The 26,811-nt window shown below is 40.5% G+C and overlaps 1 protein-coding gene across 14 annotated transcripts in view; it reads left to right on the forward strand.

Annotated features, from left to right (window-relative positions):
- LOC117947465 (cyclin-dependent kinase 17-like) overlaps window positions 1–26,135 on the forward strand; it is a 37,526-nt gene extending 11,391 nt beyond the window's left edge. For 9 of the 14 annotated variants that reach the window (XM_034876423.1, XM_034876431.1, XM_034876426.1 and 6 more), the window contains 15 exons: window positions 8,923–9,056; window positions 12,604–12,729; window positions 17,509–17,565; window positions 17,670–17,784; window positions 18,011–18,105; window positions 18,223–18,285; window positions 18,521–18,644; window positions 19,506–19,626; window positions 19,930–20,027; window positions 20,134–20,239; window positions 21,346–21,388; window positions 21,973–22,063; window positions 22,146–22,223; window positions 22,923–23,044; window positions 25,136–26,135. In XM_034876423.1, the coding sequence (XP_034732314.1) occupies window positions 8,923–9,056; window positions 12,604–12,729; window positions 17,509–17,565; window positions 17,670–17,784; window positions 18,011–18,105; window positions 18,223–18,285; window positions 18,521–18,644; window positions 19,506–19,626; window positions 19,930–20,027; window positions 20,134–20,239; window positions 21,346–21,388; window positions 21,973–22,063; window positions 22,146–22,223; window positions 22,923–23,026 (1,355 nt within the window). In that variant the 3' untranslated portion in view covers window positions 23,027–23,044; window positions 25,136–26,135. Of the gene's footprint in view, window positions 1–5,151; window positions 5,923–8,922; window positions 9,057–12,603; window positions 12,730–17,508; window positions 17,566–17,669; window positions 17,785–18,010; window positions 18,106–18,222; window positions 18,286–18,520; window positions 18,645–19,505; window positions 19,627–19,929; window positions 20,028–20,133; window positions 20,240–21,345; window positions 21,389–21,972; window positions 22,064–22,145; window positions 22,224–22,922; window positions 23,045–23,308; window positions 23,357–25,135 lie in introns of those variants that run through there. The other 5 variants (XM_034876427.1, XM_034876434.1, XR_004657244.1 and 2 more) reach the window with 4 other exon arrangements.
- Window positions 26,136–26,811: the final 676 nt, after the last annotated feature.

Genomic DNA, 26,811 nt, shown 5'->3' on the forward strand with positions numbered 1-26,811 from the left:
CAGTGACATGCATTTGTGGGGGTGGAGGGTTTCAGTGCAAAACCATATTTACTGACACAACTCCCAACATTTACTATGAATCTGTTGGGCTTAAAATCTAATGACCTTAATCCAACTGTCACACACAATCCATGAGCTAAACTCCACCTCCAAATTAATAGAACACCCGTATGCTCACACATTCACTTTCTCCTTCTGTCTGCATTATGTAATGGAACGTGTGGTTTGTTGCTATATGGATCCCAGTAATCTCATTCCCCACTGAGGCAGAGCAGCTTATATCAGGAGCAGTGGGATGGAGTGGAAAAGGGGAAGTCAAGGATGGAGAGAAATCGGAGATGCTGAACACGTGGATCTTGGAGATGGGTTGAGAATTAAATGGAGTTTAGAAAATGGCGAGAGATTGATTACAGGAGACTGAGAGATAGAGAAGGAGAAAAGTATGGATGAAAGGACGGAGGCAGAAACGTGGTGGTAGTTCACAATGGCTCCTTCAAGAGTCATATTAGCTTTGTGTTGTGTATTCCCTGAGTCCTTGGCTGAGTGAACTGCAGATAGACCACAATAAGACTCTTGGCATCCATTGACCAGGGGCTGACTAGAGAACTAGTCTTGAATCGGGAGCTTACAGTTCATCGTGATCCTGCAAGCTGGGAATACAATAAGAATGGGTAGATGAAATGTAGATGATCCCTGTAAATTAATTAACACTATTTCTAATATGATGCAGGAAGTTTGGTACCAATACCAAAACAATACTTTTATTTTTCTGTACTTTTACGATTATAAATATGTTTTTAGTTTATTTTAGATGTTAAATGCTGTCCAAACACAAGAAGCTGTAAAAAGAACTTAACTGCCTAGAATCAAATTGTATAGATTACATCAAATAAATAGTACATTTGGTTACAAATCAAACCAGATGGCAACTTTGATGATTTTCAGTATTCTGCTGTGTAGGGACACATTTTAGTTAGTACCTAAAAAGTACTCAGCCGTGCAGTAATGGGATGCACATGCAAATGTTAATCTTTGGAGTTAATATGGGGTGTTAAAGGAAGAGTTTGACATTTTGAGAAATTCAACTATTCCTCATGTTTCTCCTGCTTTGAGTCTTTGTGCTAAGCTAAGCGAACCAAACCGTGTCCTTCATATTTGATGACGGATAGGGTGTACAGTAAGAGTGGTGTCCGAACCCCTCATCTTACACAGATAATTTCCCCAAAATCTATGGAAATCAATATCGCTAGAATGTATTGGCACAGTTTAATGGTGAGGAAGAGATGAGGAAAATGAAATGAATATGTAGAAATACCAGTAATAGCATACAGTATGTAAGAATGGGGTTATGTACCAGAATTAAGCCCACATACTACATTTGGTCTGGCAAAGTGACTTCATTCTGTGAAATCCAACTGTCTCTAAGCTCAGAAAAGCCTTAAATGGACGGTGCTTGACTTAGAACCTAGAATAGATGTTTTTCTGTTATTAAAATCGTGATAACGTGTAGTTTGAAATGTTAAGAGGGGTGTGTGTGTGTGTGTGTGTGTTTCACACTAGTTACTGGTTGCGCTGACTCATTCTGTGCCACTCAGCATACAGAGCATGTCACACTCTTTAATAGAGCAACATGATGATGCAATCTGTCTTTGCTGCTGCACTAAAGAGCTTGCCCACCCTTTCTCTTTCTCTCTCTCTCTCTCCCTTACTCTGTCCTTCGCTAACTTGCTCTAAGATTCAATTAAATTCACTTTTCATCTGTGCAGGTGGGCCTGACTGCGGGGTTTTATGCGAATGTTAGAGGCGTTTGGCCGGTTGCCAGAGGGAGAGAGGGCTTTTACAGGTTTGTGATTCATCTGTTGCTAACGGAGGCCAACACCCACTCCCACCACACTGTACTTACAGTGAGGAAAGATGAGCACTGCACTTTTGGGTTTTTGCTTTTCACAGCTACCTCATCTTTTTCTCTCTGTGAAGATCTGTAGTTACACTGTTGAGGATTGGTCAGCCCTCCCATCTGAGAAAAAGGACTCTGCTGAAAGCGGCAAACTCACCTGAAAACCCATCGCAGTCTGCTATTTCTGATACTGTCACAGATGTCTCCTCATGTTATTTTCTCCCTTCTGTCGCTTTCTCCCTATATAAATCAAAATACTAAATTTAACCTCCAGAGTAAAGCCCAATGGGGCAAAGGTAAAAGATGGAAAGCTTTTCAGACAACCCATATTTCCCTCTGTACTTTGCACACCATGAGACCCTTGTCTGTGCTAGGGATTTATTGTAATGCATTAACACTGAATTAATTGCTGTAGCCCTCTCTCTCTCTCGCTCCTTACACCTTCATTTGCTCTCACTAACCCTCCTCTCTCACTCCTGCATTCCGATTTGATAAGAACAATGGAGTGGGCTCCTTTTATGTAGTTGATCTTGTAAGCTTTTTGTGCGTGTTAGGGCTTTCTGTTACATTAGCGTATGCTGGAGGCGCAGGAAAGATGTTGCTAAAGTATGCTGGGAATTTTCAAAGCTATAAATAGGAAAGGAAGCGATCTGAGGCATTGGGGGCCAGCACATACAAACCGGTAGCTGACAATAGCTAGCTCTGGTCCCACTAATTGGATAATAAGATTCCTTAGATGCAGATAAAAGCTTTAGAGGTAATTACTGTAGTCCCCCCGCATCCACCTTCCAGCCTTGTAAGTGTGTTTCTCTATGAGTGTGTGTTCCTCAGGGATTGTTGTTGCAATGCACTCTTGATTTTTATTGTCTCACTACTGGAGGATGACTGTGGTATTTATGGTAAAACAACACAAAATATTTTTTTAAATTGGAAGCTCAAATGTAGCCAAGCAAATGTGACAATAAAGAGGTTTCAAACAAGTTGGCAAGAAAAAGTGACAGCGAATGAGACCTTGGAGGGAGTAAAAGTCTGTGTGGAAGTGGCTGCGGGGCAAGAGAGAAATCCTTGATGTATGTAGTTGCACTTGTGAATACAAAGAGACAGGGAAACAGTGATGGGTGGAGGGCTGAGCTTTTGTCCTTGACTTTTAAGCTCAAGGATAAAGCACTCTACATCAATATATGTCTGTCATTGCGCTGTAAAAGTATGCAGTAGAGTAATGGACCCAAAGAAAATAATAATCATACGCCTCATGTGGATAGGTTGAAGTTAAGACTGCACACTTACCCAAATATTTGTTTTAATACACCTTCCTTCTGTTATCCGGTTAAAAATGTTTTCAAATTGTTATTGTATTGCACATAGAGTTATTAAAGCCATCCTTTAATATTGACATTTAGGGTGTGAGAGCTTTTCTGCATGAGCATGTTTTATCAGTTAAAGCCGACAAGACAACCAGATTATTGACAATGAAGGGAGAGGTGAGGTAAAGTATTAATGCTGGAGAATATTATGGAATTGTTATTATTATTATGATTATTATTAGGAGATGTGGCATTTGATTTTTCTTTTTTGAACGCCATGGATCTGTTATCCAGTGGTGGAAGACTATGACTAGGATATTTACTTTCACACTGTTCACAAAAGTTCCGTGTTCAAATTTCAAAATGATACCATTGCAAAATGCATTATTATTAGCCACAAAAGGTACATTAAGTATTAAAAGTAAAAGTACCCATTAGCCAAATATTTATGCATTAACATGTAAGTATTTATTTAATGTTTTAGTTAGTTGAGGTGAAGCTAATCCTAACTGTTTCTCATAATGTTGTTTGGCTTATTTACCATGACTTAATCAATGACAAGGCATCATATTTTGTAAATTGATCATATGTTTTGTATGTGAAATCCTAATCATATATCTATGTTGAATAATGTAATGAAGTATAAAGTACTAAAAGTAAAAGTAGAAACACCTCAAATCTTTTTCCTAAAAAACACTTCAACCGTCAAACATATCCAAGCAGTGAAGTCTTCACAATACTATGTTATCCCGCCTTTTTGTCTGTCCACTCATATACATCCTCTCCATGACTAACAGCCCATTGCTTTATTCTTTAGATAGTTAAGTGTCCTGTTGCAACAGCTAGTAGATCAGTAAGGGGACCTTTAAGTCCTTTGTGCTTGTGTTACAGCCTCCCTCAGTCCACCCTGCACATTGTAGTTAGAAGGAACATTTGGGATCTGTGCAAAGAAAATACAGGTGTTTTCAAGTAAAGTGAAACATCCATCTGGATTATCACTTCTACATCCTGAAACATCCATCTGGATTATCACTTCTACATCCTGCTATATAGTACCTTGTTTTATTTGTCTATAATTAATGTGTGTTTCTTCATACTGTGTTTGCTCTGCAGGTGTTTCACATAGAGCCATGTACTGTGTGTGTGTGTGTGTGTGTGTGTGTGTGTGTGTGTGTGTGTGTGTGTGTGTGTGTTCGTAACCGTGTCCACAGTGCCATTTATAAGGGATAGTGCGTGTGTATGTGTGCACATGTTAAGAATGAATAATTGCCGTGCTTTAGATCCATGGGGAAGGACGGAGGGAGAAAAGGAAACAGGAAGGTGGAGAGAATGTATGAGAGGGGGAAGATGGGAGCTAGAATACTAGAGGCGTCACTCAAAAGCCTCAGGGTTTCAATTTCTGCACTAGAGAGTGATAAGGACGAGGAGGCAAAGGGTGGAGAGGAGGGAAGGAGCAAGAGCGAGAGAAGGCAAATGAGATGGAGTGCAAAAAAGAGGCAGACAATGTTATCATCGACTCCTGAATAAAAAGAGAGGATTGTACTGTATATTGAACACCGTCTCTGGACCCAGACAGAGATAGGAAAAACGAGGGAGGGAGAGATAGAGACAGGAGGAGGGTGAGAGAGAGAGTGAGAAAGAGAGAGAATTAGAGAGAGATTGGTATCACATGAGAGGGAGGAGAGTAATAACAAGGTGAAGGGAGGGAGTAAAAGGACTAACAGCACTGATAGGGGCGCCAGAGACAAGGAGGGAGCAATCGACAGAGGGGAGTGGAAAGGAAGCAGCAAAACAGCCTGAATAGAGTGGTGTGCTGAAAAACAGAACAGAGGGGAGATCTGATGGAGGAGAAACACATCAGGAAAAAGAAGAAGACACTGGCCTGGAAATGAAAAAGTAAAAAGAAAAAGAGAGTGTCAGATAGTTGAACAGCAGATGGATGAAAGTGTTTTTCATTCTTAGTGGAGCTGTAAGTTGTGTGTGTGTGTGTGTGTGTGTGTGTAAACTATCTAGATGGAAGCAGAACACTTGTTATTCTGAGTTGATGGGGCGTTAACAGTTTTCAGCTTGCGTGTTTAGGACTGTCTCTGCAGCATTTTGCCTACCTGCACAGGGTTTGACCTTCCTCAGTCAGCAAGCAGAGTTTGACTGCAGAGAGAAAAAGAGCGAGAAAGGAGGAGAGGTGGAGCGAGGGAGTGTCTCAGACAGAGGGAGAGAGAGCATGTTGAAGTGAAGTAGTAGCCGGGGGAGTTGTTGCATTGTGATTAGTGTGCCTGTACAGTGTGCACTGTCCTCTCGATGTAAGACCTGTTCTGTACTGCATGGGACTGTCCTGGGGATCAAGAGACAGCCTGAAGATTGGATTTTGCCCTTAAACAGCTACAACTCCTGAAGCCTGAGTTCCACCCAGACCCAACCCAAACTGAAAGTGATTTTCACTCCTCGAAAAGGCCCAAATTTCTCTTCCGGCTCTTTCTGAAATGTCTCTTTGAGTTTTAATCGCACTTCCAACTGTAGTGCTTTGAATTCTCGGGAACATGGATATGTCAGGCACCCCACAAGAGTGCTCTGCACGGGCTCCCAGCGGTGGAGACTCAAAGATGGGAGAGGCTAGAATGGGAGAGGGGATAAGAATAGGGGAGAGAGAAACCCCACTCAGGCTGTCACCTTTCCTTATGCTTCGCGTGCTGGACTCATGCCGTCCTCCAGGAAACCGTATTGGTGAGTCTCATCACTGTCTTTTTTTAAGTTCATCTAGATCCTGATCCTCCATTTCATCACATCCAGACTATAATGATGACATACGATTACAGTGGTTTTTAATGACAATTTGTACAAGTTCAATAGATTTTTCAGAGGTAACACGTTTGATAGATGATACTGTATGTAACTCTACATCTTTCTGCCATACAATACTTGTATTTGCAGTGCATTAACACGTGGACTGTGTCTTAGTATACTTATTCCACTCTGTGGGACTATAAATTAGGATCAAACTTGTGTCCTGAGGTGTTACTAGATACAAAGACATGGATGTATGTGAAATAGCTTTCTTTTTGAATCTGCTGACCCTACAACTTTGAACATTGTATTAAAAATATTGTATTTATTATTATTTACTTTTTTGGCTGGTTTTAAGATTAAAGATGCAGTATGTTGGCCCAGGGCGCATTGGTATATCAAGGGAACCCATGGACGCTGAGGAGAAGTGAAGCGTTCTTCAAGTTCATCTTTGGAATTTTTGGATCCATTTGCTTGTCAGCATAAGGCTGTGGTATAGCTATTTCTGCCGCTCATGCCAAATTCAGACAATATGCTGACTTTTATTTAAAAAAAAAAAAAAAAAGTTTCACAACCTCTGGCCTAAGAGCAAAAAGATGTGAAATTGTTTAGTGCAGTGGCTATTCGTTTTACCAGTGCACCCTTAAACAACCCACTGAACTCGATGACCGGCCTAGCCCAGGGAGGGCTTATGACAGTAAATTCCCAAGGTTTCCATTAATCTTTGAAGGGCTGTTGAAGTGAATCTTACACTTACTTTACTTTTTTAACATCCTTTCCACTGGCATTTCAGTCGTTTTCTGAGGCACTTCCAGCTAAGTGGAGAACATGCAGAGTTGGGTTAATAGAATAGACCTAAAAGCAGCCCACTCCCTCTTCCAAACGTGCTAGCAGGGAATCAACAACCCTAACTAGGCCAGCCTGACTCCACACAGGGAGACAGTGGTAGCTCATGACATGAACTGTGTGTTTTTAGTCTGCTATGTAAATGGAGCAGAAAGAACCTCCAGGAGACTGGAAAATAAAGTCCAGAGTGAGCAGGATCAGTGTATGTGTGTATGTGTGTATGTGTGTGTGTGTGTGTGTGTGTGTGTGTGTACTTGTGTGTTATTTTGAAGATAAAAAGTGTGCGTGTTGTATGTGTCAGCAGAAAATTATTGCATCACGTTGTTTCGAGACCCAGGTGATGGAATCTTCCTCCCAGGTCAGTCACCTAGTCAGATCCACCTGCATCTCCTTGACCGTTTACGCAAAGAGATCAAGATCAGGATCTCTCCAAGTGAAACAGACCTGTGACATGATAGCAGTACTGGATACTCACTCGATGTGAGCGTGTGTGTGTCTATCACTATGTAGATATCCTGGATCAATTTCCCCTCACTCTGGTATCAGTTAACTTGAGTTTAATATTTCACCATCAGGGTTGATTCCTGATATGACCACTGACTGCTCAGTTTTCTTACAAGCTATTCTGTATGCATACCCTGTATTCATGTGTCTGGCTTTGAGGCCACAGGCGATACATCAGACTTGTGTTTTCCTAATGAGCATATGCTGCTTTTCTCAACAGGTAGTTAGACCGGTGGACAGGATGTAGGCTGAAATTAGCAGCTGGCATCTACACAGGTAGTAGACTGCTTGCTAGCTTAAAGCCGCCTACACATGATCAGATAAAACCGTGAGGTAGGGCGCAGAACATATTGACGGCACCGAGGCAAAGTGCAGGTATACTGTATGTCATCATTGCTTATGGCTTTGGTTGCGCCTTGAAAGGTTAGTGGCAACAAAGTCAAAGTTGAAATAATTTAAACTTTAAGCACAGCGCTCAGTGCAATTTTGATCAGTGCGCCATGCCAAGCGAGTTGTCTCCACTGCTCTCCCAATAGAAAAAATAATTGCACAGCCATCAGGGCAGGGGGCATGTGATCAGCTTAACAGTGAGAGGTTGTGACTTCACCAAACAATTTCATGAAAAGTAATAATATGAGATAAAAAGTTGCATGGAATATAAGTGTTATCGGTGAATAAAAACAGTGAACATTGAGTCTATAGTCTATCTTTTCCATTCTTTAGCCTGATGGTAGAACTCTCAGACTAGCTTGCCCTTCTCCAATCTTAACCTTAACTACATGACCGAGACACACACAAATTACATATAATCAACCTCAGGTGGTGTTGTCCCTTCCCACAGCTGACAGACAGTGCAATATAATAAATACCTTCACCTATCTGGTGCTTAATCACTCTATCACACAGCTGAGGTGTTACAGTTACTGAGTTTCCTCTCATGAAGTAGTTTCTTCCATCAAACACAAGACACACACACACACACACACACACACACACACACAAACACAGATGCACACACAAACTGTATGTGCTGTGCATGACCCAGACTTGAAAGCAGGTACCATACACTGAAACCCCAAGAGAGACCCTTCCCCCTACACACATTACATACACCATTGATGGAAGTAGTCCTGTCTGGTGCACTGTGACTCATTAATCAGATGGACTCTGAAGCAAATGGAGGTGAGGTGTGTGTGTGGGGGGGGGGGGGGGGGGGGGGGGGGGGGGGGGGGGGGGGCAGGCAAAGATGGGAAAGCTCTCATTGCATGCAGGGTGATATCGATCTCTGACCTACTCCTCTTACCTATGGAATTTAATACACTCTTGGCTTACACCCGTGCACGTGGTACAATCTATCAACTGGGGATTGGGACTTTACTAGGGTTTTCTCAGACGGGTAAATCTAAAGAAAGACAAAAGGGTTGTGTTCTCTGATGCGTATGTATGGAGAGAGTGAGGAGGAGAGGAGAGCAAAAGAGGCTTTGTGCAAACCAACAAAACCAAAAAGCAGTCCAAAAGACCTGAGTTGAATGAAAAAGTACAGCGCAATTCCTGACAATAGCAGTCTGTTTGTGTCTCTGTGTGTTGTAGGTATTGTTCATGAGAATGTGAAGATGGGTTCAGATGGGGAGAGCGACCAGGCATCTGGGACGTCTTCTGATGAGGTCCAGAGCCCAGTCAGGGTCCGTATGAGGAACAACCACCACCGACGCATCTCTAATGAGGTATTGGAAGTCAGACACATCTCACAGATAACACTTTGGCTCCTGCCACACGCACTCCTTCACTATGTAGCATTTGCTACACTCTATTTAGGGAACTTTATGTGTGTGTTCGATGGTCGAGCTAGACGCCCAGTAATCAGCTGATAATAGCTTATGCAAATATCGGTTTATATGTTGGCCGATAAGTCACAATAAATTGAAGAACAGTAATGCTAAACTATAGTTTGAGGTAATTTAGAAAGTGTCATCATTGCGTGGTTTGTCCTACAATTTGCAATGTAAAATGTCATTCATTCATTCATTCATATTTATTATTCAGGAAAGTTATAAAAAGTCACATTACATTACAATGTCAAAAAAGGGCCTGACTCAGTTTAAAAACTGGTTTTCAGCAGGTTTCCTGTTCCGCAGAAACATAACATAGCTAAATTTAGACAACTAATAAAACTATACATTTACACAAGGACAAATACATTTATACAATACATCAGCTGGGCTAGACAAATACGGACAGTGGAAACAAGGCTTGGACAATACATAAGCAAATTAATTAATGCGTGCAAGTGTAACTGTTAAGAAGGCGCTGTTTGTATGCCTTTTTGAAATATGTGATGGATGATAGAGTTCTGATGTAATATGGAATGTCATTCCAAATCTTGGTAAATGTGTAAAAAAAATAAGATTTCTGACCAAAGTTGTTTCTGTATGGGGGACCTGGAATAAGTGCCTGTGAGACCGACCTAGTGAGGCGACCTGGTCTCACGTGTGTCGGAAAAAGAAAAAGTGCAGCAAGTGCAATGTCCTGTATAATATGTGTATTGGTCACCATTTAACAACAGACAAACTCTAAAGCATCTGTATCACGATTGTTTTTAACTTGATAATGTTTTAAAAAAAACTCCCAAACATTGCCATCATTAATGGCCTCAAAAATCCAGTATTAGTAGAGCCATAGCAGATGGCAAAAATGTAATTTAAACACTACTCAGGTCATTTTTTAAAATCTGAAATCTATCTAAATGTACTTATTTTCCCCTTGTCTGTGCGATGTATGATCATAGCTAGCTCATCTCACTCATCACTATAATCTATTACCTAACCTTTTGAGTTGTTTATTCATTTAATTCATTATTCAATTATTTTAATTCAATAATTTAGGTATATCATTTGGTGATCTACTACAGTCTACAATCGACTATAGTCAATAGTGAACAATTTGGGACACAGAACTGGGTTTATTGTGAGCAGCTTTTACACACAGTATGTCGCCTGTCTACGTCAGTGCACCTGTACTATCCGTGGACAGGTAGCGTTGCTATTTGTTGCTTCGTTTTGCCACATCCCTGAGTATGTGCTCGTGTCTCAGCCAGAGTGTGCTTGCTTATGTGTGTGTCTGTTTAAAAGGAGTTGCAGAGTGTTGAGTGCAGCAGGATCACAGGAAATGCCTCTGGACACATAGGCTGCTGCCCCTGATTGCTGTGAACAGTGGAAGAGACTAATTTAGACCATTTTTATCACAGAGAGGAAGAGTGGAGGGTTGGGGGTGAAGGAGAGGAAAAATGCTGGAAGGAGAGGGTAATTATGGAAGCAGGAATAATTATTGGTATTACAAAGAAAGGGGAGATCTAGAGGAAAAGCTCAGGAGGTGATAAGAGGGAGAAGGAGATATGGAGGACAAAATGACGCGAGAGAACCAAAAAACAATGTTTCCTCTCATCACCCTCCGTTCCCCCCTTCCCCCCTATCTGCCTTTCTTCCCTCAGGAATCTGTCCATTCCTCTCATACTTTCCCCCTCCTCCTCTTTTTTTCCTCCTCCTCTGAGCATGTGGATGGCACTCGACCACAGTGCCAGCCTCTCTCTCTCTGTCATTGCGCAGTCATGTGGCAGGTCAGAGACATGCATTGTGGAAAACGTTTGTGTGTGAGTGTGTAGAAAGACACGTTTAAGGAGGACAATGAGGGAGTTACTAGAGCTATTCTGCATTGTGAGTATGGGGACACGTGTTTTTGTGTGTAAATGTTTTGTGTGCGGGTCTTTATTCAACCAGTGAATGAGAGGGCTTGGGTGTCATTTTGTCCATTGTTACCCTTTTTGAAAGGAGTATGGATAGTTTATGCGTTTTGTTTTTGTCATCAGAAGTCACTGGCTTTAGGATTTGCTTGAACTATGAAGTGAATTAGTTGTATTTTTCTGGGAATATTTTGCAGTTTTTGTGTGTTCTCATCGTGAATGGTGTTGCAGTGCTTGTCTTCTGTTTCTTTTACTCTTTTATGATTCAGACATTCAGTGGCACTTACAATCGAACAAATTACTCAGGTCAAAGTGTGCAGGTCATGGTAGTACATGTGTTTTTGACTTATTTTTCCACAATACACTGTGCACTCTCCAGAGCATTGCTTAACGTTTTTAGTTTGTGTGAGTGTATATTTTCAAGGTGTATGTTTAATCTTAACAGTGAGTGTCACCGTCCTTAGGGTGACGGCTTGTGTGTAATACTGCATGTTGTCATGTTAGCCAATGAGCTTCGATAAAACCATTACAGGCGTGAAATCCCTCTGCCTTTCATCTTCAGGCATACTTACATTTCTTTTGCTCCCACTAACGCTCCCATGTAAACACACATATCATTTCACACACTTATATCGAGGACACATACCGTGGGGGTTTTGGGACTAGGCCAGCCAGCCATTGCTACCATGGAAACAGTGTGGGATTGGCACCTTGCCAGTGAACATGTCCTACATGGATAACACATAGGAGCGGGAAAAGTAGCATCACAAAAATGTAAGTTGTGTTGAAGCAAGGGCTGGGAATGGAAAAGTTATTCCAGCTGATTAGTGTAGTAGGTAGATTAGAGGTATTCACTCCACGTGAATTGTGCTACTTAAAATCGTACGTACGCAAAATTTAATTTAATTTAATTCAATTTAAATTTCATTTCATTAAAAAAAAAAAGTTACTGATGACTCAGTTATAATCCTCAAAATAACATTTTTTAAATTGGGTCATCTTAGCAAATAGTTCACAGAACAGTACACACACTCAAATATAAATCAACTACACTAGGCAGAAGAGTAGACTATGAAAATATCAAGCATCAAGAAGAGCAACCAAGGCTTGAGAGAGATGTTTGCTGCCAGATCCCCGTGATCTATTTAGTCATCGAAGAATTGTCAAACCGCCAAGATATATGGTAATGTCAGGTGAATATAGGTGATAAACACAAAAAACTTGACCGATGGGGTGATAATGGTTGGTTAATCCACTAATTCACTGGTCAAGTCTTTTTGAGATGGCTAAAAATGTGACTTGCCTCATTCATGTGTTACAGAACATTAAAAGATGTCAAATAACATAAATAATACATTAATATCTATTCAGGCCTCAGTGGAATGAAATTGTAAATGGACAGGTGTTTTGAATGTGTAAGGTTAGGGTTTCAATTTAAGAAAATTAATCATGATTGATTTATTTTAAGCTCTTATTTACATTTGGTTTATTTTTAACCTCTTTTCTTCCCTTTTCTTTCTATGTCTCTGTTTCAGGACATAAACAAACGTTTGTCTCTCCCAGCGGATATCAGGCTACCGGAGGGCTACTTGGAGAAGTTTGCCATGAACAGCCCACCCTTTGACAAGCCCATGAGCCGCAGGCTACGGCGTGCTTCATTGGTCAGTTCTCAATGTGTCTGTGTGTATACTATATCTATATACTGTGTATGGAACTCGACGAAAGGTTCTTTGAGTTGGGGTCAGGGGCATTGGAAGTTGGTTGGCATTGGTGGGCACCCCCGGCTCCCTTCCAGTGCCCCTGAACAGGCCCAGAGTCCCTGCCATCAGGCTCCAGAGGTGGGGGTCGTGCTCCAGGGCCCCCAGCCCCACTGCTTTTGTGGAAAAAAACTGCATGGGTACTTTTGTAAGTACAGCTGGGTGAGTGCTGCTCTTTTGCTGCTGCTTTGTTTAAAAAAAAAAGTAATATGAACTTTCAATGCCATTGTGCACAACTGAAATGGCTGACAAAGGACATTATTCCTTCTGACACGCAGAAGCACATAAACATAGACTCATTTTAAACACTTTTGTTACAAGTTATGCTAAAGAGCTTACAATGGCTCAGTAGGGATGAATTATGGATTAATTTTGTATTATGTATCCAGGCCAAGAGCATTATGGGTATAAATCTGGGGGGTGGGGGGGGGCTTGCTACTGGATGGATAGAGAAGGGGATGATGGGTAGAAATAGGCAGACATTCATGAATATGCAGCATTTCCCTTTATACCCCTTTGTAAGGCTGAAGAAGAACTGCTCTTTCACTTGGTTTTATTTTGGTCACACTTCCTTTCACATTTCACAATTCTTTTGTTTCTTTTTTGTTACAGTGCACTGTTAAATAAACGAAAAAGTGCACTGCTCTCTGTTTCACCCCTTCTCTCTTACATGCTCAGCTTTTTTTTTCTCAGTCTATTTTACTGATAAATTTAACTTTAAACATGATTACCAAAAGCCTACTATGGGAAAGAGTGAATGATTTGCCATCCATCAACCATTTTTGCTGTAATTGTTGAACTGGGCTGGTGCCCTGCCTCCGGCTCGCTACTTGAAGCGATTTGATGAAGCTGCTTTTTAGCAGGAGTCTCACAGAGATGAAAGGAAAGAATCTTTGAGGAGAGGTTTGCAGGGAAGAAGAGACGTTTATGGTGTAAGGGTGGATGAGAAGAAGGGAATAGACTTTGGAGATAGCTTACAATGTTTATGAGTGGCAGACATTTTCTAACATGCTTGGGTCTGTCCACTTGTGTGTGTGGCTGTGTATCTTTAGGGTTGTTGTATGCATGTGATGTAATAGATCAATCAATAATTCAGCAGCAGTGTCAGACTCATCTGCTGCAGCTCCTCTCCTGACAAGGATTACACACCGGAACACCTTCAAGTTAGCCAGAGAGGAAGTAAGAAGAAGGGATGACAAGAGAATTTTATGAGGATTAAAGACAAGACATGATTTAAAGTGTGGGGTTTGTTGTGAAGAAGGATCAAAAAATATTTGGAGAGATGGTAGTGTAAGAAAAGATAAATGGCATCAGAGATTAAATTTAAAACCAGTCCGTACATAGATTTCGGTTAAAGAGCAGGAAAAGACTTTTTTTTTTTTATCTTGGTCACCTTGCTGAGTGTATGTAGAAAGCTACAACACAGCTAGATTTCTTTTATTAAATAGCATAATATTGTTTACTTTATATAGTGTAGTGTACCCTTGCATAAATATGTTTTTTTCCTTTGCAGTACACTAATTGCACTGTGTGCTTTGAGGCCTACTTTAAACATAACGTAAACTGGAGCTTTGTAATTGTTTAGGTCACCGCTTTAATACATTCTTCTAGAATTTTAATCTGCCCCTTTAGTCAGTTTAAAACCTGTAGCTGGAACTAACAATAGGTTTGATTGGTCATAACCCTGAACAGGTTGGAAAATGTTGGCAAAGAAATGGAATGTCTTAACTCCTGGCTATATAATATATATATATATAACTGTTTCACAAAAGAACGAAAATGAGTAAGTGAAAGCTTAAAAGTGACAATATGTGTGTAAGCACTCTTTGTCTTGTCATTCGTTACCGTAACATAGACCATGCATCAGGTGTCCCCTTACAGATTGAAACTGAGTATTTTGATCTTTGAATCGCTTCCAATGTAATGTAAGGGAAGTTGGTTGGTATCAGTTTTCTTTCATTGCTGCTGCTCGTTGATAATCAATTATTGAAAGGGGTCCAATGACATTCAGGGTTCCATGGTGCTAAGGAAAGAGATGCCATTATATGTCAAACACTTAACCATGTTATGCAACGCTCATTATTTCGAACCCATTCAACCCTGCATTGACAGAATATTTGTTAATAAGTGATGATATGACAATAATGTCCAATTAGGCAAGACATCATTTTAAGTGCCCCGTCTCCTCTTGATTGTATTATGCTATTTTATATCATACTATCTATTATGGTATTGTTAAGTGATATAAACTAAAAAAATCATAACTGAGCTCAAGTGTCATCCCACGTCTTTGAGTCGAACCTTGTCTGTTGCTATCGGCAGGTTTACATGTAAAAGGTGACGGTGCAAGATGTTTATTGCTTGATTGATTGAAGCACTGAGGATTGGCTACATCATGCTAATGAAAGGGCTATTCGCTCCTCCCCTTGCATGCCACTTTTTTTTATCAGAGGGTTGTCATTTTCTCTCTCCCACTTAATACTCTTATTCCATCCTCTCTCTCCCCCATCAAGCCTTCTTACAGGCAGCACAAGGAGAAACCCTATTATAAAATGAAATGTTGTCGAGGTAATGGACTTTCTTCTCAATACACATTAGAGCACAGCTGCAGACATCTTTCTTCTGCTGTCAGTCCATCTATCTGTATATATTCTCAGCTCCTGTATAGGCTGTATAGAACACATGTTTTGTTTTATTTTATGTTGCTTTCATTTTGTCACAAAAACTTGGTCTGACCTAGTCCTGCTGACTAAGCTCACTGGAGCGTTGGGAATGAAATGAACCCGTTGCCATCGACAGCATACGCAGGGCGCGCGCGCACACACACACACACACACACACACACACACACACAGGGAGAGAGGTTTTTTAAGGTACAAAGGTGCAAGAGAGTGCAACTGCATGCTGTGAGCAGAGTGGGCAGCAGGTAAAGACAAGGAGGGAGGCCACAGATTTATTTTCAGGAGTGAGGTTGATGTGGGGGGAGGTGACTATAACATGTGTGTTCTGTGTGTTTTTGAAAGCCTGTTTCACTGTGCGTGTGTGTGTGTGTGTGTGTGTGTGTGTGTTTTGCTTATGAGACCAACTCCCCTGCCAAAAGAGCAGCACAGCTTCTGACAGCTCTTGTCACAAACACAGAGATGGGAACAGTGTGTATGTGTATGTTTACATTTGAGCATAGGCTGCATGTCTCATCACAAATATACTCTTGTCTAGAAACACACAGTCATTTGCGTAAAGTGCATGCCCCTGCACATACTATTATTTCTATTTCTATCATTAATACTATTACTATTATTATTATTTCAAGCATTGTAAATGGCCAGATACAAAACTAGATATGGATTCTAAAACATTAAGAAGATAATGCCTGTAAATCAGTTATTACAATTTAAATGTTTGCATACCCATGCACACACACTTATGTCAGTGTGTAAGTGTGTCATCTTGTGTGTGTGCGAGCTCGTTTTGATGTTGGCTTTAAGGCATGCCTTTAAGGAGATCACATGCTTCATCAGCTAACTTGGTCACTGGAGACCCTCCCCCTCGTACACACACATAGAAGTGCGTAGACAAGCATTGGCCTGGCATTCATATTAGCATCATGATGGGACGGGCCAGAGCAAGATTGAGAGAGATGGGTAGATTCAGAGCAGAGATAAACACAGATACATCATGATTGGAATAACCCACAGATAGACAAATAAGTGAGGGGAAGTGACAGGAAAAGGGATGAACACTAACAGGCCCGTGGGTATCACAGCTTGACATAGCTACATCTATGTATAATTCATTACCTCAAAACCCAGGGGCCATATACATTATGCAGCTAGACCTTTATCAACTGAGTTCAGGATTAATTCAGAATTTGCCATACACCCTGAGATTTAAAGTATGCCTGCTGGATATCTATAGAAATGTTTATAAGTAAACATTCCTAAGAATCTAGAAAGGAAGAGCTATAGTTGATTGTCTTTGTTATACTGACTTCCTGTGGCCAAATAATTCATGTGCAACCGAAAATTACATCACTTTGTAGCGTTAAAGAGGCGAAGGTAGAGGGCACTTTGGGGGTAAATAACATTTGCCTCGACGACATTAAAAGCATTAGTAACAACATAAGTCTCGCTTTGACTGACCTTCCTCCACAATGCTTGGGAGGATGGTCTGGCTAGTCAACACAGCATTCTGAGATGGGGAAAAACGTGCTTTGGTTTATTGGCATTTCTTTAAACCAATAAAAATTGCCATGGGCAGCGCTAAACATCGACCAGAGCCACAGTGCCGCTGCAAAATAGCCACGGGAAAGAACTTGTTTCAGTGGAACAGGACAAACTCAGATTGGACCAATCGTCTAGCTAGCTGTCTCAATTTACCCTGCAGAGATCTGAGGAGCATACTGTAACTGTGGGAGAAACCAAGCTAAAGTTTTAGCATAGTGAAACACACACACACACGCACACACACACAGAATAACAAGGCCTGGTGACTCAGACCCCTGCAGCTGTAGGCCAAATGTCCACAATAATTGGACTGAAAGCTGAACTAACAGCCGTGGCCTACCGGACTTGATTCTAGAGATAGCTGACCTACTATCAGGCTGTAGTCACAACAAATTCAAACTGACTTAGTGATAATGCACATTGATAGTGCTCATTACTGTCTTCTTTCTGTCTTCTCTAGTCTGAAATTGGCTTTGGGAAACTTGAGACCTACATCAAACTGGACAAACTAGGGGAGGTGAGATCAATAAAGAAAATTAGTGAAACTGACACTAAGCAGATTCAAAGTCCTCAAATACTTTGCTCTATTTCACACTGCATTCACATGCTTTCTATCTGCAGGGGACCTATGCTACAGTGTTTAAGGGGCGAAGCAAGTTAACAGACAACTTGGTAGCTCTGAAGGAGATCCGACTGGAGCATGAGGAGGGTGCTCCCTGCACAGCTATCCGGGAAGGTACTGAACGGCTGTTTAACTCATGTGATTTGGAAGTAAACAACTTACAGGCCAAAACAGGAGCATATTGTCAAGAAGCTTGTAAGGTTTTGACAGTGTTATTGAGACATACAGTCGTTGCTAATCTGTACTGCCTGGTAGCCTTCTGAGCTGTATGAGTACTATGAGCTGTCTCTCATGTTGTCTGTGTTTGACTGACAGTCTCTGATATGTCTCCCTCTTCTAGTGTCTCTACTGAAAGACTTGAAGCACGCAAATATTGTCACCCTCCATGACATTATCCACACTGACAAGTGCCTGACACTCGTGTTTGAGTACCTGGTGAGTCTGTACTGTGCACGTGTGTGTGTGTGTTTATTGTATGTGTCTTTAGAGAGCATATTGAACTAATCTAAATATCTGCACTCTTTTTTTCTTTCTTTCTTTCTCTCCCATCAGGAAAAAGATCTGAAGCAGTACATGGATGACTGTGGGAGCATCATGAGTGTTCACAATGTCAAGGTAATGCAAATTAATACGTTTTTTCAGTACTGAGGATAATCAAGTAGTGATGAAAGAAGTGCTGTTCAATTTTATCAGATTTTCAACCATTGCAATTTTGAATAATCTCTGGTTAAAGCTTCCATTTTCTCTTGATTTAGTAGTAAAGAAATGGCAAGCAGCTTGGCTCCTCAATGATATTTCTAAAAAATGTTATTTGATCATTGTGTTGAAATAATGTCACATTTTATTCCAGATATTCCTATTCCAGCTGTTAAGGGGTCTGGCGTACTGCCACAGAAGAAAGGTCCTCCACAGAGACCTCAAACCCCAGAACCTGCTCATCAATGAAAAAGGAGAGCTCAAACTGGCAGACTTTGGTATATCACCACATATCCAACTAGAAACACATCAGTCTTATGCTGTGTATCGTTTGACACTTCCTGCATTCATTTGACTTGTCAGCTTACTTTCCTTCATTCATAGCCACAATTGCAAAATCTTCCAAGCTAGAATCAAAACACCGATTTCAGTTTGTTTTCCGATCACTACTTAATCATTACTTCTACGATTAAACAATCTTGTGTTTACACACCTGATGGCTGTGTTTCACAGATTGGCTCATAGGGGAGGTAATTTGACAGTGCTTTTGCTCCTTGAGTGTACGGTTTTGGTAATTGTGTAATACTTTTAATTTCAGTGTAAGCAATTGGCAAAAACTATAACGCATGCTTTATACTCGTCTAAACTGAAGAAGAGTTGACACAATAACATATTCACCTGCTTACACAGGTAATAAAATCATGTGTACAAGGTAACCATTTATCTTGGAACTTAAGTTGGAGATGGAACCCTAATTTCAACATTCTTTGCAATGCAGTTAGCTGGTAAATTACAGAGAGTTTGTAATTTATTTTGTAAAAGAAATGTTTTATAAAAAAGTAGCAAGAGTCTGAAAACTCCACTAGTGCCCCTCAAAAAAAACTGCTCCAGGTTGAAGGGACTAACCACTCAACACTGCCCTCGTTAGATAATAATCAAAACATAGTCTACATACTCTAGTGTACTTATTAGGGTCAAAATACAAAAAAAGTGTTCTTACTTCGGAAGTTTGATGCTGGTATGATGAGTCATGTGGTGACCTGCAACATCCACAAAAATGAAATAAACAATGCAGTATTTACATAAATTAATTTTGTAATGTAATGTAAAGAAATGTAATTTTCTGTGTTTGAATTAAGGTTTGGCACGAGCAAAGTCTGTACCAACAAAGACCTACTCCAATGAAGTCGTGACATTATGGTACCGGCCACCAGATGTGCTTCTCGGAACTACTGAGTATTCTACACCCATTGATATGTGGTACGCAAACACACATGTATAGAAAATACACACACTTTTATAGAAAAACATAAAACTACCTCTTTTGGTTTTTCTGTGTCTTTCTTTATGCCTCTTTCTAACTTTTTTTCCTCACCCTAGGAGCTTGTGTCAATTCTCATATTTTTCCCCACATTTTTTCTTTTTCCTCAGTCACTGTTGTTTTGAAACTATTAAGGTGCCAAGTTTGAACTGTGGGTTGGGAGGACATTTGGGGATTTGGGGGTGCTATTTGGCCCTATAATACAGTTTTTTATAACACAGTTTTTTGTCTTTTTTGTCTAGGGGTGTGGGTTGCATCTTTTATGAAATGATCACTGGCAGACCTCTCTTCCCTGGATCAACAGTAGAGGATGAGCTTCACCTCATATTCCGCATCCTCGGTGAGATGACATTGCTTGTATAACATTCATGCTTTTGTGTGTCTGTGTGTGGGTCTGCACTCTACATAATATGTTGACTGATCCTATTTATCTTTAACGTCAACAGGTACTCCTACAGAAGAGACTTGGCCTGGTATCACCACCAGTGAAGAGTTTAAGACGTACAATTTCCCCCAATACCACTCTGAGCCCCTTGTCAACCATGCACCCAGGTGTGTAGTTGTGGGTATATGTTTGTGTTTTGAAGTCTGTCTTAAAAACAATAGTGAGAAATCTTGCAATAGTTACAGTGGGTTTAGTTTGAAATCCCTTTGTGTCTTTCCCTGCTGAGCTAGGGTGGAAGTAGTCTCGCATTGCCAGACCTATCTCCACAGCGCAGACAGTAAGGTCTGGCTACTCCACAGATCCATTCTAACATAGGAGAAAAAACGCTCTGGGTTGTTTACTACTATCTAACCAGACCAGGGTGGAAGGCTAGCAACATAAATAGGGACTTTTGTACAAAAAGACTGTGATTTTGGAAGGTTAACACTAACACAGACATCTGAAGCCTCATATTAACTTTGAAATATATTTATACACAACACAAGTACTGTGCATCACTTACATTGAAATTGATTTGGGATTGAATCTCTTTACGGCCAGATTGGGGGGGGGGGGAGTAATTATTGCAATCATTTATATGGGCACCTGAGTATTGTGAATCTACCTTTAAGTCGGGGATCTTCAACTCGGGGTCCGGGACCCCCGTAGGGACTTGAAGTCAATACAGGGGGGCCTCCAAAGTTTTGTTAATTGTTGTTAAAGTGTTTTTACATGAATCTAAACATGATCCAACATATAATTAGCAAATATAAATCCCCACTGCTTACTGGCCTAGGTGGTCACTATGCCAATCCACAAATACATTTAATCCTAAGGATTCACTGTGCCACATGTATGTTTAATATTAAAACATGATTTATAAAACCATGTCAACAATAATTAGGCTATTTTAATAGCTTAGTTTTCCATGCAAAAAAGGTATGCATGAAGGCTTTTGGCTGCCCTACCTGTTATTGTTGGCCCAGTGTATTATGCAACTTCATTTTATACAAAATATGGAGCAGGGGGTCCCTGCTATAACTGAATGTGATACGTTGTGATACGACTGTGATATGTAATAAATTAAGGATTGATCAGTTGGAACTGCGGTCAAGTGATGAACCCTGCTCCATATGGCTTTGGTCAGCCTTTGACTACACTTACACTCAATTCTCCCTTTCTGCCCCTTTTACTTCCTCCCTTTCCCCCTTTTATCTTTCTTTTTGTGATACAGGATAGACAACGACGGTCACAACTTGCTCTCAATGCTTCTACAGGTAACAAACAAGGCTCATAACAATGAATACTTTTGATATACACTACTGGTCAAATGTTTGGTGTCACTTTCAAATTTCCATTCCACTCCATTATAGACAGAATACCAGCTGATCTGAGTGGGTGGCTTCTCCTTCAGATCTCCTTCAGAACTACCAACTTGTCTGTTAAATTGCTTCGCCCCTTGATCACTGTAGCATAGGTCACCTGCAGATAGAAAGCATGTGAATGCAGTGGGAAGTGGGTGCAATATCTACATTTCCCATTATCAGCAACCATTCATCCGATGTTCCAAAGGCACATTCTGTTTACTAATTTGACATAATTAAAAAAAAAAAAACTAATTAGAACATTGGAGAACCCTTTTGCAAATATGTAAGTACATAATGTAATCTGAAAACTGCAGCCCTGGTTAAAAAAAAACAATGCAATTGAACTCAGCTGGTATTCTGTCTACTATAGAGTGCAATGGAAATTTCTAAGTGACCCCAAACTTTTGACCGGTAGTGTATGTTCACCTAATGCAATGGCTTAAAAACTAACAATCCTGTCTCTATGGCCCCTCTTTGTCTCTACGTGTCCCCAGTTTGAGGCTAAGAGGCGGGTATCAGCCGAGGATGCTCTCAGACACTCATATTTCAAATGTTTTGGGGAGCAGGTTCAAACCCTGGCTGACAGTGAGTACACACAGTCTGATACATTAAACGCACACTGTACTGTACAAACACTATCTCACCAACCATCTTTTTTTATTTTCAGCTGCATCCATCTTCTCTGTAAAAGGCATTCAGCTCCAGAAGGATCCAGGGAAGAGATCCTCAGTCCACCCAGAGTCAAGTAAGTCCTCCAAGACAGAACAATAGAGGGAGAAAAAGCAAAGGAGAAAATGAGGAATGCTTTGTGGCAATATGATAAAGAATAGGTTTGTCTCCCTGCCCTCTTCCTCTTTGCTCTCTTTTTCTCTCTGTTTGCTTAATGTCGTCTCTCATGTCACTGCGGTCACACATGTCACACGCAGTTTCCCAGTCTGTTCCCAGTTCTGTGCTAACACTACACACAGATCCCCTACTTGCAATATTTACAACAGCTACTGCATGTTCATGTCTATGAAAGTGTTGTGCATTACATTGTAAAAATGTACATGTAAATTTAACAATTGGATATTAGAAGCTGTTGACCAAAATAAGTAACACACCCAACCATTGAGTTAGCTACATTACTTTGAGTTTTACCCTTGTCTGAATCCTTTACATACATTACATACTTTACATGTGTGTACCTGATGTGACATTTGCTTAGATATTCTTCAGTGTCTCTGTCTCTATCACGGTCTCAGTCTGTTTTGCTTTCTGCTTCCGCTGCCTGTCTGTCATGTTCTGATAAACTGTCCCTTCTCTTTCTTGTTACCCATGCTTTCTTCTTTCGCAACGTTCATCTTCTCCTTAATTCTTTCTATCTCCCTTGTGTGCCCAACTCCAACTCCTCCGTAACATCTCAATATTCCCATCCTTCCCCCTTCTCCCAAAACCCTAAAAGCGATGGCTCATAAGCTAGGCTCTGCACCCTCGCAGTACTTCCAGAGAGAAGCAGCCAATCCCAGGGCTCAGAGTCACAATCTCTCCTCCACTTCCACTGGCTGAGTGGCCCATACCGTTCTGGTAAATACGGTCTCTTTCATTCTGTCTGTCTTCTGTTCCATCCCCCTTAGTTGTCACCTGGTCTCTTTTCTTCTGTCCCTTTGCACTTTCTAACCCCACTTAATGTATGGCTCTTGCGGTTGCTGAACTGGACTAAATGCTGGTACATTTTACTTCCCACGTGCATTCCCTGAACCAAAACAACACATTAGTTGTTAACTGGGTTAAAAAAAAGTGATTAAAGAACACTTATCGGGTCATTTGATTATTTTCTTTTATTTGCAGTCCTGTTTAGGTTTCTGCAGCGAGAGATGTAGCCTTTTTGTTGAGTCTGTAAGTGAAGGTGTGGTGTTGTGTGCGTTTGGTTGGTTGTGTGTTATAAATGCACTTTTCTATCAGCACGGATATACAAAGTAGATGGCTTGTTTACTGCAGTGTGTTACAGTTAATGGTAGGTATGAATCAGTTTCAGCAACATGAGATTACACACAGTATTACAGGTTATAGAACTATCTGATCCAGTTGTAAGTCTTGGCACTGATAACCACTGCTACACTAAATGGCCAAAAGTATCTCTCCTCATTCTGTTGTGTACTTTTCATCTGGGGCTCTCAAACATTAGCCCTTTATGTTTTCAACACGAAATGTCTTGTGCACAAACCCAGATTTATAAACACTGTTTTGGAAAATACTTAGTTACTTACTATTAACTTTTATTAAGCTTTGCTGAAAATAAAGAATAAGACTGCAAAGAACAATCAAATGACAGGAACAGTCTTCACAATGAACAGAGTAACAAAGTGACCAAAGTTCTTTGTGACTACAATCAGTACACTTCTTTATATCCAGTGCCCCCAGAGGGAAAAAAAAAAAACATTGTTTGGAAAACAGTTTTTATCTTAAACATAACAACTAGTGGACCTCAGGCAGACAGTTGAATCTATTACGCATTTCTGAATCTGCCCTCCGTGCGTCAAGTTTTCTTGACATTAGTCAAGTGTCTCAACCCTCTTTTCAGCTTTGAGTAACTTTTAACCTTGAGCTCTCAAATGATCACATGATTGATCTTAAGGGATCTTTGGGCTTTTCTGCCTTTATTTAATAGGACAGCTAGGTGAGAAAGAGGAGAGAGAAGGGGAAGACATGCAGGAAGATTGGTCTTAAGTATGCTCAGAGAGGAAGTGTCTCAGTGACAGTTATTCCCCAAAAGGCAAAAAATAAATATGTGTGTAATGTTGATAGAACCCCATTAGCAATTAATGTGTGACATGAACAACAATCTATTCATAATGGCTTCATATATGAAATGAGATAACATTTTAGAGTATTGTCTGAAATGGGAACAAAAAGAAAACCAACTAAATAGAGAACAGTTAAACTATGTTATAAGGTGAATTAGTATCACAGTGATAAGTGCAGATAAGGAAGATGCACAAAAAATACAAAATCCAGTTTTGCCAGTTTTGATCCTGCTCTTTGCATCCATGACAAAATAACAGTAAATAAAAGTAATTTATATAAATGTACAGTCATTTAAAAACACGTCTTAGAAGTTGTGTGCTCTCTTTTCTGTACTGCTGTCGTCAGGCAATCATCTACTTTTACCCAACTTTAGAGACCTATAGATTGTTTGTTAAATCAAAAGAAATTTGATAAATGTTTTTTTATTTTAAAATTTGTATAAAAGTAAATTACTTTTACTTTTATCATTTGCCAAAATCCAAGTCCAAAAGCTCACTATTAGCAGTTTGACAAATATGGGCCATGAGCTCAACCCCATTAAACACTGCTTGGGGGAATTGGATTCAATCGCCTGCTGTGAGACCGACGTTATCGCTCAACACCACTCCTCACTAAGCTCTCGTGGTAATTTAAAAAAACTTAAAACAGTAACATATTCTTCCAGGTTCCCAAATGTGATCATTTGCTGATTTTGGCCATATAGTGTATATTTTGTGTGGCTGGCATGGAGTGACATTTTTGTTTGTGTGTTGGTGTGTCTAAATGAATCAAGGCAATCCTTTTTTTCACATCTCTTTCTCTCTTTCTCTCTCTCTCTCTCTCTCTCGTTCTCTCTTTCTCTCTCTCTCTCTCTCTCTTTCTCTCTTTCAGCCCAGGGGAGGAGCAGGAGGCAGAGTGTGTTGTTTTAGTGCTGGCGGGGGCGCTGAAGTGAGGAGGACAGTGACACGTGAAGCTGTCCTGTCGGACATACATTCACTGACCCTGCCCCACACGCTGAAGGAGAGACACGCACCCTGCCACATAAACACACACAAACACATTGAAGAAGAAAACACAACACGGAGACATAACCACACAGAATTTAGGCTGAAGAATTTGTACTTGACAAAAACAAATTACCCAATCCTAATCATTTTAAAAACGAGTGCACATGCTGGAAGAAAAGTGGGAGAGTACAAGATTCTCCTTGCTGCTACTACAGCTGCTGTCCAGAAGAGGGCAGCGTTTAGGAGGAGGAGGGCTGACTCGGTATTTGAACAGAACTTGCCGCATCAGTGAGCTGTGAGGGAGAAGGATTGAGAAGTGGTCGTGATTCAGAGGCAAAGAAAGACAGAGGAAACCGGTCACTTTCTCTCTCTTTGGACCGTTGCTGTACATAAAGAGACTTGTAGAGCTGTAGAACTCTGCTTTTTCATAACACGTCTCGGCCTGAATCCAAACACTGAATATTGTACCCAACCTCGCCTAACCTCTTGGCCCTTTATTTTTAATTGAACTTTAAAACAACGCAGACAAATTTTCTCTCTTTCTTTTTCTCGCATTCTATGTCTCTCTCTATCTCTCTCAAATACACACACACACACACACACACACACATACATACTTATGATTCACTTGGAAGTTAAGTGTGTAGACCAATGGCGTTTACAGAGATAAACTTTAGCACCTTATTGTCCAGTAGAGGTCATATTGGCTGTCATTACGTTACTTCATTATTGTCTCAAGCAGAGTAGGATGTTATGTACATGCTAGATAAAAAAAATGAAGAAGAATCAAAATAACAAACCAAAAAATCATAAACAACAACTCACTAACCATATAGGACAGATGTATTTACCTCCACCACAGAAATTGGACACTATGCTACACTTCAATTAAAAACACTCTCAAACCAGTAGTCAGCAATACTTGCATTTGTCACATGCTCACACACTAAAAGGAACACTATGCTGCAAGACGCTGCCTTCACAGTACCCAAGAAGGACAATCCGTATGGACAGAGAGTTTAGGAAAATGTATAAATTCTTACCTGCTTACTTTTAGACACCCCCTTTCCTTGTTTGCCTTGACTGAGAAGTTGTCTCGCTTTGTTGTGCGATGTCCAGGTGTTACTGTTGAAACGTTTTCTTTGCACCTGATTTTACCTCTTTAGATCATAGACAATTGAACAACCCCAAACCTCTCCCACTCAACTTTACTTGCATTTATTTTTTACTTGTTGTTTTTCTTTTCTTTAATCTGTATATATGACCATACTTTTTACCTGTCAGAAGTATTGTTACTTCCAGGATGCTGTTCTCAGTCTTTACTGTGTTCCCAGAGGAACAGTGTGGTGACTGGCTGGGGACGTGTTGCACATTCCTTGAGCTCAGGTCTTATCGCTAGTGTTGTTTTCGGGGATGATTTGAGGTACAACTGTTCTTGTATGTCCACCCCTGTAGAGCAGAGTATGTCTTACATGGCTTGAAAACCTTTTGCAAAAGCTAATCAAAACTGTATGTGAAGGAGAAGAGTCATTTCTCAGCATCAAACTGTCAGTCTTCTGT

This window comes from Etheostoma cragini, chromosome 7 (assembly GCF_013103735.1).
Source record: "Etheostoma cragini isolate CJK2018 chromosome 7, CSU_Ecrag_1.0, whole genome shotgun sequence".
In the NCBI taxonomy this organism is placed as follows: Eukaryota; Metazoa; Chordata; class Actinopteri; order Perciformes; family Percidae; genus Etheostoma; species Etheostoma cragini.